This window comes from Chelonoidis abingdonii, chromosome 6 (genome assembly GCF_003597395.2).
Source record: "Chelonoidis abingdonii isolate Lonesome George chromosome 6, CheloAbing_2.0, whole genome shotgun sequence".
Classification (NCBI taxonomy): Eukaryota; Metazoa; Chordata; order Testudines; family Testudinidae; genus Chelonoidis; species Chelonoidis abingdonii.
The window spans coordinates 1,740,389-1,751,342 of NC_133774.1; the positions used below are offsets into that span (position 1 = coordinate 1,740,389).

Consider the following 10,954-nt stretch of genomic DNA (forward strand, 5'->3'; position numbering starts at 1 on the left):
GGGGAGCTCTCTGCTGCACCCCAGGGACACAGCCAGATCCTCACTCCCCTGGGGAGGGACACCGCCCCTGCCCCCCCAAACACACCCACTCTGCCTCAGCGCAGGCGGGGAGCTCTCTGCTGCACCCCAGGGACACAGCCAGATCCTCACTCCCCTGGGCGGGGGGACACCGCCCCTGCCCCCCCAGACAGACCCACTCTGCCAGCGCTGTGGGGGGCACAGCGGCTGTGGCTGGGCGCAGGAACGGATTCTATTTTCTTTCTGACTCTGCTGGTTCTGGTTCTGTTGCTTGCAGGAGAGGCCCAGACTCCCCAGCCTGGGGGCCTGGCGCTAGCCGTGGCGGTGCCGCTGCTGGTGCTGCTGGCTGCAGGGGTCCTGCTGCTGTGGTTCATGCTCACCAGGTCAGTGCGTTCGGTGGGGCCCAGCTTGGCCGGACTCCGGCTCCGCCCCAGCGCTCTCGGCTGGGGCTTTATTCCTGCCTGGGAGGGGCTTTCCCAGCTGCTCGTTGTGCCCACAGCTAATCTGTGCAGCTCACCCTGCCCCCTCCTTGCCCAGCCTGGCCCCGCTTGGCCTACCCTGCCCCTTTCCCACTCTGCCCCTGCCCACACCTTCCCTGCCTCTGCCTCTGCCTATCCTGCCCCTGCCTGGCCCGCCCTGTCCCCCACCCACACCTCCCCTGCCTTGCCTGCCCTGCCCCTGCCTGGCCCAGCCTGTGCCTGCCTGACCTACCCTGCCTCTGCCTACCCTGCCCCCTGCCCATACCCCCTGCCCCCTTCTTGCCCCCCCAGTCCCCGCCTGCCCTACCCTTCCCCCTGCCCACTCTGCCCCCTGCCCACACCTCCCCTGCCTTGCCCACCGTACCCCCGCCTGGCCCGCCCTGTCCCTCTCCTGCCCCAGGCATTGTTACACCCACTGGCCGCTCTGGTCTCCGCAGGGGCTGGGAGCTCTCTGGGGCCGGCTGCGTCTCTTGCAGGCTGTGCCCATGCAAGGAGCTCAACAAGGAATCCCTGCAGACGCGGCTAACGGCTCAGCACACATCCCCTCCCCTCCCCGCCCAGCCAGACCAGAGCCAGCCCTGATGTGGACGGGTGTTGGGATTTCAAGCTATGATGCCTCTAGCTCTGTGCACAGATGGCCCAACTGCAGCGAGAGCATTTTATGAGCCAGGGGCGAGGCTGGGCCCATCCCTGTCCCCCACCACTGACCTCGGGGCCGCCCGGCCCAGCGCAGGGACCCTGACGCCCCAGCATGGAGCTGTCGCAAAGTGGTGCGAAGTCAGCTGGGCCTTTGCTGAGCACAGGGAGTGCAGCCCAGAGGCTCCTCCAATGCTCCTTGTCAGCCAGGTGCGTGGAGGGGGCCGAGCCGGCCCCGTCCCATCCCTCAGGACGTCCCTCTCGCTGTCCCCAGGAAGCGCCAGGCTTCGGCGAGCCGCCCTGCCAAGGATGCCGGGGAGGCGTTGTACACAGGTAGGAGCCACCCGCCCCCCCCCGTGTCCCCAGCTACGGCCTCCTGCCTGCAGGCTCCATCTCCTGCCTGGGGAAGGTGCGCGAGTCCCTCCCACAGGGCGGTGGGGGACCCTGGCAGCAAGTGGGCGGACATACATAGCACCCCGTGGGCTGCCCACCAGACCCGGTTTCCCTGCGGAGGAGCCGGTTGGGCTGAGTTGCATGGGGAAGGCGCGCGAGTCCTCCCACAGGGCGGTGGGGGACCCTGGCAGCAGGCGGGCAGGCAGAAGTACCAGACCCGGTTTCCCTGCAGAGGAGCCGGTTGGGCTCAGCACCCTGCAGCGCGCTCTGGCCCGTGTCCAGCTCACTGGGGCTTGGGGGCACACGAGGCTCTTACACCCTTGGCCTTAGCTGCAGCCGTCCCTGGTTTTCAGGGCTCCGGAGGTTTTACTGCTGTTCCCTGGGAAACCCTGGGCAGTGCAGCAGCAGGAGCCAGGCTGTGCAACCCTCGCCTGCCCTGGGCCGGGAGTCCAGCCCCCCATGGGGAGGTTACAGTGACCCCTGAACCATCTGGCTGGTGCCCTAGACAGCAGCCCCAGAGCATGTCAGCTGCGGTGCGGCTCCGTCACTCTGCCTCAGCCCCCCCGGCCCCACCCCAGGATTTAGTAACATGGGTCTGCCTGGGGCAGCGCTGCCAGGGCCGCTCCCACCCCTCCCCGGGGGCCTCTGCCAGGGGCATTCCCACCCCACACCTCTCTGGAGGGACCTTTGCCGAGTCCCGGGGCTCAGACTCCTGCCTCAGGCCACAGCCCTCCTCCCTCAGCCTGGCTGGCATCCGCAGCCGCTGCACCCAGGGACCCAGGGTCTATCGTGGGCTGGCTCCAGGCTGCCCTGACTGAGCGTTATGACCCTCAGCGTGTGGTCCCCTGGCTTAGCTGCCTGGCCCCTATGCCAGCTGGGTCTGGGGATCCTTCCCTGAACTACCTGCTTAGGGGCCAGGCTTGGAGCAGGGCGGACTGGCCCTGGCCTCCCCCTGCCCTGCGCTCCCAGGGTACTGGGCGTGGGTGGTGACTAAGGGCCAGACCAGGCCACAGATCCTCTGCAGAGCCCCTGTGCCCTGCTGCCTCTGGAGGGCACCCACTGGAGCGTTCCCTGGCAGCACAAGGCTAACACTGACTAGCCCGTGGCCACCCTTGGTGCCTGTCCCTGGGGCAGCCGGCTGGTCGATGCTCCTGGCAGGAGCTCTGGGCGTCTGCACGGGGCCAGGAAATGGCTGCCAGGGTCACTGCTCCAGGCAGCTCCTCTCCCCAGGCCTCCCCCAGTGCCACCAGGATTAGCTCCCAGCAACACCAGTGATGATGGGGAGCAGGGGCTGATGCCCCCCACCTCCAAGGATGGGCACCAGCCACACGCTGCCACTGAGTCGCGCCTCTCCTGTCTGCATCCTGCTTCAGTCCCCTCCTGCCAGCTCAGTGCAGTGAGTGCGCTTCTGTGTCTCCCACCCCCAGAGCTCCAGCCCCGGGACACCCCAGATATTTATTGCACGATCCAGCTGCCAGAACACGGAGCTTCAGGCAGGAACGGCACAGCCTCTGGCTGGCATGCGGCACCCAGGGCCCTGCAGTGATGTTACTGACATGAACTGGGATCGCATAGAACATGGTTGCAACCAAGGTCCTGTAGTGGAATCAAATATTGTATAAAGGAGGTCAAATGAGGTGTCTAAGACAAGGTTCTGGGTTGCTGGTTGTGATTATGCTGTCTGGGTGCATGTATCATTTTTGTATTTAAAGTTACAAGTATTGGCTCTATCCTGTCTGTGTTTCACACGTGTGCTGCGCTTCTGGGTGACACCCCAGACAATTTAGCATCAGCTCTGCCTGGGCTGCTTGATGGCCCATTAAGGACCATCAGCTAATACAACTAACCCTGTGACGTTATTGATATAAACTGGGACCATATAGAACATGGGTTGCAACCAAGGTTCTGCAGTGGCACCAAATTCTATGTAAAGGGGGTCGTATAAGGTGTCTAAGACCAGGTTCTGGGTTACTGGTTATGATTATGCTCTCTGGGTGCATGTATCATTTTTGTATTTATCATTATAAGTATTGGCTCTATCCTGTCTGTATTTCACACNTCTTTTTCCCTTTATGCATAAACTTTTAGATTCTAAAGGATTGGCACCAGCGTGATTTGTGGGTAAGATCTGAGCTGTATATTGACCTGGGTCTGGGGTATTCGTTTTAACAACCATTCATCCCCAGGACGTGTGGGACTGGTGGGGATACTGGGAGACTGGAGTGTCTAAGGGAATTGCTTGTGTGACGTGTGGTTGGCCAGTGGGGTGAGACCAAAGTCCTCTCTGTCTGACTGGTTTGGTGCCTTAGTAATAAAGGACCCCAGCCTGGGGCTGTGACTGCCCAGCTCTGAGCAGTTTGTCCTGAACTGATACTCTCAGAAGTGTCCCACCAGAGGCAGCATCGTTACACGCGCTTGCAGAATCCCCAGCTGTGTGGGGTGTGTTTGGGGGGGGGATGGGCACCGACTCTGACTTTGGTCCCACTGGGTGCCCCAGGTCCCAGAATACCCCCTGCTGCCCCACATGTGGCAGAGACATGGCCACAGAGTTTCCCTTCAGACAGGGCTGTCCCTAGTCATTTTGGTACCCTACACCCATGCCCCGTGGGGGGGCTTTGGGGAGCCCAGGCCTCCGCAGCGGGGCTGTGTGGGGCTGGCAAAGGGGCTGGAGCGATGCAGCTCACACATAGCAGCTCCCGAGTGATGGCCCTTTAAGGAAGCCAGCTGCACAGTGCCATGTACGGAGCGGGGTGAATGAGGCAGGGCTCCGTGGGGGATAGAGGCCAGGACTCTGGTCTGCCCCAGTCTCACAAAGTGGGAATGTTCTTAACATTGTCTCTGAAGACTGTGTGCCTCAGTTTCCCCAGTGTGTTTCTCAAGTATTGAGGTGGTGGGATCAGGGTGTGTGATCGTTGCAGCGACCCCTAGAGGGCAGGTGTGAGTGCGACTGGCTGCCTGGACACAGATAACGGCGACGATCTGTATCCTGGCAGCGGATGGTGGGAGCCTGTCCTTTGCCAGGATCCAGCCGGAGGTGCTGGAGAACAGAGACCTGGTGACCTGTTTGCCTGGGAAAGATACAAAGGCCGGAGGGGGCGGCTGGGCCTGACGGAGGCTGGGCTTGTCAGTCTCTTGTTTTGGGACTCGGAGGTGGGGATGGGGGGAGGGAGCCCTAGGTCCCCCCAAGATGGACTTTGCTGAATGTTCCTGAGCTAACGAGCTTTGCTCTACGCTGGGGTTCCGACGACTAATAACGCGTCTGTGTCACATGCTGGCTGGGTCAATGCTGGCTGTGGAGTGGGGGGCAGGGCCCTGTGGGGATGTGAGGCTCCCCGGGGGTCCTGCCCAGGGGGACTCGCTGTGGGGAGCTCCTGGGGTGACCGGGGGGCTAAACGCTCCGAGATCAGATCCAGGAGGTGCCGAAGCTGAGCAGGCTCCTTGCCCTGCTGACAAGTGCCCTGAAGGGAGACGCTGCCCCAGAGTCCTGGCTGAGCTTCATCCGGAGCTGTTCCCACTGTGACCCTGTGACACCCAGCTCTGTCTCTACACACGTGGCCCCAGCACAGCTGCCCATGGCAGAGCAGCACCTCGATCCCTGTCCCCTCAGCACCGTTGACCCAGCAGCTGGGGCCCACCCCAGGATCAGTGGATGAACAGAGGCCCCTGAGCTCGGGGGGATGGGAAGTTCTGCTCCCACTAAAGGGCTCACGGCTCAGTGCTGGCGATTCCTCATGCCAAGCCGGGCACCGAGAAACATGTCTGAGTAGAGAGAGGAAACGCAGGGGCTGAGGGATCTGGGAAGGGGGTAAAGGGCCTTTCCCCTCCAGGGCGCTGGCTCCCATCCCATGGCTGTGTCTGGCCGCCTGCCATGATGTTGCACTGACGCACCAAAGGCACCGAGTCCCAGAGCGCGAGAGGCCGGTCACTCATGTGGCTGCACCCAGGCTACGGATCCCAGTGTGAGGCCGGCTTCTGGGGCGAGCCGGGGAGCAGTTAGGAGAAGAAGCGAGGCGCATGGGGAGCTGGAGCAATGGCTCATGGAGTGAGATGGGCCCAGCGAGGTGAGGAGTGTGCAAAGGGGAAGTATCAGAACCGCTGCCGCTGCCCGTCTGTAGTGACTACGCTTGCCAGCACCCGCCATGCACGTCCCAAACCTGGCACTGCCCCTGGAGCTACAGCCCATGAGGCACAATAGGCCCATCCCACCAGGCAGGTGTCTCGCCTGAGAGCATTGACTGCACTAAGGTTCAAACACACCGTTCCCTGGTCCTGCCTGGGGATCCCCCAGCTATGAGCTTCTCCCTCCACAGTCTCCATATGTCACATGTGGGGCAGCCTCCCATCACTTGGGCCGGCTACTGAGCAGCCTGCTGGCCCCAGGCAAGACTAACTCACTCTTTTCCTGGGCCAGATGCCCTGTTGTCTCCCATGTGCAGACACAGGGCCAGGGCTGAGTATGGGGCTATGGGTGTTAAATCGCTCACCAATAGCTTGCAGTGAGACCCAGAAAAGTGAAGGTCAAATGGGGCAAATCTCCCTTACCCCAAGAAATCCAGCCCTCTCCCATTCACCCAGCCCCTCCTGTGACATTATGAATGTAATATAATATCTCATTGAAAGGTGACAGAGCCAGAAACAGTTAATTACCTCCCAGACTGACCTGATTCCTGGGTCAACCTCAAGGACTGGTTCAGAAGATCTGTAAATGAGCAGAGCTTTGACATACAAGTCTGCGTTGGTAGAGGTAGAAGGGGGGGTGTTTGATGTAAGCAAACAAGTCTTGTCTATTGCTAGAGCTTTGATTCAAAGAGCAAAAAAGGAATATTAACATTTAGGAAGACACTGGAGTGAAATGGTATTATTGTCTCTGTGTCTCTCTGAAGGTTGCGGTGACCTGTATCTGAACTGGTTAATGGATAAATTACTCTGTGCTAATTGCCAGGATGTTTGGGAGAAGGAGAGTTAAGCCTATTGTTTCCATCAGCCTTTTGGCCTGAGAAAACATATAAGAAGCCTGGGACATGATCCTTCATCTCAGATCTGCTTTGGGTTTCAAAGGGGGAAGCCTTAAGCCACAAGGATTGAAATCCCCAGTCACCCAGTCACCCCCAGTCACCCTGAATATGGACATTGGACTATAACCTCTGGACTATTTCTAAAAGGACTTTTGGCAACTACAAGCTCATCTCTGCTGTGTATCTGAACCTCAGGAACTGAATTCAAGTGTGTCTGTATGTTGATCTTTTAACCAACACTTTCTTTTTAAATAAATTTTAGTTTAGTTAATAAGAATTGGCTCTAAGCGTGTATTTTAGGTAAGACCTAAGTTGTAATTGAACCTGGGCATGTGGTTGATCCTTTATGACTGGAAGAACCTTTTCTTTTATATGATGTGTGAAAGTAGAATGAATTATATTGTGAAAATACAAAGGATTAAAGAAATGCTGTCTGTACCTTTAAGCAAAATTGTTGGAATGCTGCAATCCAGGTGTCAGGAATACAGACATTAACATAGAACAATTGCACCGTTTAAGGGCAATTGGTGAAGTATTAGCCTTAGATCAATAAGAGTTAGTAAGGAAGTAGGATATGCATGCTGTGCCCCAGGTGAATTTTACTGTTTTGCTTTCTTTGTCCCTTTGTCTAATTCCCGCCCTTTTATCTGTATAAATAAGATCGTTTGYGTCTTGCACGGTGCTCACATTATCTGGGTGTATTAGCAGAGCGCTGTGCTAACAAAACAGTGGGCTGACAAACTGTGAGTCCTGAGTCTAACTTTGACCGATGAGAAGATTTTCAGGAATCATCAACATATCTCTGACAGGTGGGTCTGGACGGAGGCCTGAGGCTGGGCACTGCAAGGGAACTGCGTGGTTTAAACTTCTAAGTAACCAGAGAGGTGCTATAGAAGCTGTTTTATGCTGGTTGGTAAATCTAAGTAATGGAATAACCATCAGCATTTGGGATTTGTCTGCCCTGTTCTGTTTGCAGTTCACCCTGATTGAGTGACCTCAGCTGGCTCCCACGGGCAGCACCGTCACACCTCCGTCGGGCTGTCTTGTGACTCACCGCTCTGGCACTCCCTCTGGCTCGGCTCTTGGCCCTCCCCAGCCTGTGCGCCCCTGGCGAAAGGGGATGACATTGAAGGCACTGGATGTAATGGGGTAGGAACTAGAGGGGATCTGTGTTTGGTGGCTCATGCAGCGCCCGGCGCACAGTAAAGGAGGTAGGAATTGTTCCGCACCAGAGGGGAAAGACAATTCCCTGGGTGTAGACGAGACCTCCTGGCTCACTGAGCGTCGGAGGATCTCAGCACTGAACCAGCATGTAACTTTGGAGCATTCAAGACATTGCTGAAAAGGGGGGGTCCCGGTGCTGGGCTGGGTGAATTCTGACCCACGGCCCAGGGAACGAGCTCACCCTCTCGGCTAGAAGATGCAGTGAGGAGCTTTGTTACCCACCGGCACCTTCCACTGGACCCAAGCGGAGCAGCAGAGACCCAGCGCGCTGAGAGCTGCATACCAGCTGGTCAGTGCCCGGCGCAGAGCTGCCTCCTTCCACGGACCCAGACAGGCTGGAGCCCTGCTGGCACCATGCAGCTCTGTGCGCTTTGCTGACGCCCTCCCCTCCCGCCGGTCACAGGCCTAAGGGGACATGCTCGGCCCAGCCCCGTGCCCAGCCCTCCCCTCCCCCAGGTCCCAGGCCAGGGAGTGGTGAGATTTCAGGTCCGAGCTTGGATTTCTCCGGCTTATTCCTAGCAATAACTGAAGGGTCACTAGTGCAGGTGCTGCTGTAGCGGGACCCAGGTAGGATTTGAACTCAGGCCAGGTGTGTGCTCACCCTGTGAGGCCAGGCAGCTGGGCCAAGAGAGCCTTAAACTGGGCTTTAATCGGCTGCTTTCTCTGTATAAACTTGTCCCATTTATACCAACTTGTTCAGTGGCAGCGCCCACCCTCTGGGCAGGGCCTTGAGCACAAGGGCAACCTTAGTCCCCAGCGCAGCCTGGAAGTGTGTTAATATGGCTGAGCTTTGCCAGAATCGATAACTAATGACGATAAATGTCAGAGTCGCAGCCCTGTTAGTCTCTGAGGTGCCATGAGGACTGCTGTTCTTTCTGCGGAGACAGACGAACACATTTATTTGAGCATATATATGTCTCGCTGTATGTTCCAGTCTACGCATCCGATGAAGTGGGCTGGAGCCCACGAAAGCTCACGCCCAAATCAATGTGTTAGTCTCTGAGGTGCCACCAGGATCCCTGTTCTGATGACGATAAGGAACAAACAGAAATCTGGGGACTGGGTTTTCCTTGGCACAGCTGCTGCCCCAGCCCTGGGCCGTGCTCCTTGCTTACAAGACAGGCTGGGCTGCACCTAAACCCAAGGTGAAGCTGGTAAACTGAGGCACCGTTCCACAGGGCAGCAGCTCGGTGTGTGTTGCTGGGGTCCAGGGGACGCAGCATCAGGTCCGGGAGTGGAACAGGGTAGGGTGTGTAAATGAGCAGCCTGCAGAGGGAAGGCACAGGGCTCGTGGAGCCCGGGGGATGGACTGCTCGTGTTACTAGCAGCCAGGACTCGGGGAGAGTTTTCCTGGTGGGCATGGCCAGGGCTCCTTCCCGCTGTGAGCGGCGGTGGCAACTACCCCCGGACACCTCGGCTAACCCTGAGAAGTGACAGTGCACGCTCGCTCTGGCTCCAGGTAAGATACTGCCCAAGTCCCTGGCTGGGCAAAGTCTGGGATCAACCTCCGCCCTGGAAATGATCCCAGAGGAAATCGTCCACTTCAGCCAGCTGGGTGGGCTCCAGGGTATGGAGTGTCAGGAGTCCAGGGCGTCCCAGCCGGCACTGCCAGGGCTCTTCTCGTCTCTGCCAGGTTCCATGGCTCCGGCTCACTCCCCAGGACAGGGCTTCTGCCTGGGCACAGAGCAGCATGGAGGTGCCACAAGAAGCAGCAGCAGCGGCAGGTCCTGACTGGAGACGGTCCATTGCTCGCCTCTATTTGAAATTCCCATAGAGTTTGAATGAGTCCAGGTAGCTCAGGGCTAACTCGTAGCAGAACGTGTACTGCGCCTGGGGAGAGAAGATGCACATGAGCACCCCAGGGTGCCAGGCCCAGACCCACCCGCACGTGCCCCTGCTCTCACCACTTGGCGTGCAGGGCTGGCTGTGGGTCTCACAGCTCCTGAGCGAGCCATGCTCGGGCCTGTCCCCCCTGCCAGATCTAGGGTCAGAAACTCAGCCTCCATCAGGAGCCCGGCCCCCAGCCCCTGGCTGCAGCCTTCCTGAGCCGGACCTGGCAGGAGCCCGGACCCAGAGGAGCTCCCCTACTCCTGCCATGCTGTCTTGGCTCTAACAGAGCCCATCACCGTAGCCTCTGACGTGAAGCACAATCCCCAGAGGCTGCAGGTCTCACTCCTCCCTCTCACCCCGAGGCAGCTGGGGCTGGGGTCTGTTTCCCTCTCTGGGGGCTCTGGAATCAGCCTGGGCCCACGGAGCCGGGGAGGGAGGGACTGAGAGCAGCACACGGGACCCTGGGCAGCAGGAGCTTTGCTTGTGTGACTGTCCCAGGGCGACTGGAGCAGTTGCAGGGGCTGCCTGAACTGTGGCTCCTGGCCTTGGGGCTGGCAGCAGGAGCACCGGCCTCTCTGGGCCTGGCTGGGGCACTTACCACGTCCTTGATCATCTGCCGTCGCCGGCGCTTCAGCATTCTCACCGCCTGCGAGACGTCCAGCAGCCCCTCACTGCGGATCTGCTCGCACATGAAGCTGGCGGCACAGAAGAGCCCGCAGCGGCTGGCACCGTCCCTGCAGGGGAGAAGAGAAGTGCGGATTGGCGCAGGCCAGGGGTCGCCCAATGGCACCGGGGTGCCAGCGCCCAGACCTGCCGCTGTTCTACATGGCTGGTGCGCCAGGGAGCTGTGGCCCGGGCTATGGCTGGGGGAGGGGCAGCCTGGGCTGCTGCAGCTTAGACAGGGGTGCCCGGTCCGCCCGCTCCTGCCAGCCAGTCGGTCAGGGAGGCTCGCAGCTGCCTGCTGCCGCCAGCCACTTGGGGGGGGGGGGGGAGGGCTTGCAGCCGCCTGCTCCCACCAGCCAGGCACTCGGGGGGGCTCGCGGAAGGCAGCCCTGGGCACTGCGCAGGGCGGTTTGAGTGCGAGTCCCAGGGGAGGGAGCAGAGATGGCTCTGCTGTAGTGAGGCCGTTCCAACTGATGAGGACCTGGAGGCTGAAGGGTCTATCAACTGTCAGCAGAGTCTGAATGAATTCTCCCCTGACACCTCACTGTGGAGGGGGAATGGGACTTCAGGACCAGACTGTATTTACATGTGTGACGTTATTGATATAAACTGGAACCATATAGAACATGGGTTGCAACCAAGGTTCTGTAGTGGCACCAAATCCTATGTAAAGGGGGTCATATAAGGTGTCTAAGA

General features: G+C 59.1%; 2 protein-coding genes across 3 annotated transcripts in view; one reads left to right on the plus strand and one right to left on the minus strand.

The window, feature by feature from the left end:
• LOC116831143 (uncharacterized) overlaps positions 1–3,320 on the plus strand; it is a 52,427-nt gene extending 49,107 nt beyond the window's left edge. For both annotated transcript variants that reach the window (XM_075067508.1, XM_075067509.1), the window contains 3 exons: positions 296–401; positions 1,408–1,466; positions 2,954–3,320. In XM_075067508.1, coding sequence (XP_074923609.1) covers positions 296–401; positions 1,408–1,466; positions 2,954–3,072 — 284 coding nt within the window. In that variant the 3' untranslated portion in view covers positions 3,073–3,320. The remainder of the gene's footprint in view (positions 1–295; positions 402–1,407; positions 1,467–2,953) is intronic.
• A 5,336-nt stretch (positions 3,321–8,656) lies between these two features.
• LOC116828827 (receptor-type tyrosine-protein phosphatase U-like) overlaps positions 8,657–10,954 on the minus strand; it is a 59,972-nt gene continuing 57,674 nt past the window's right edge. The window contains exons 11-12 of the mRNA XM_075066809.1: positions 10,194–10,329; positions 8,657–9,595 (exon numbers count right to left, since the gene is read on the minus strand). Coding sequence (XP_074922910.1) covers positions 9,521–9,595; positions 10,194–10,329 — 211 coding nt within the window. The 3' untranslated portion in view covers positions 8,657–9,520. The remainder of the gene's footprint in view (positions 9,596–10,193; positions 10,330–10,954) is intronic.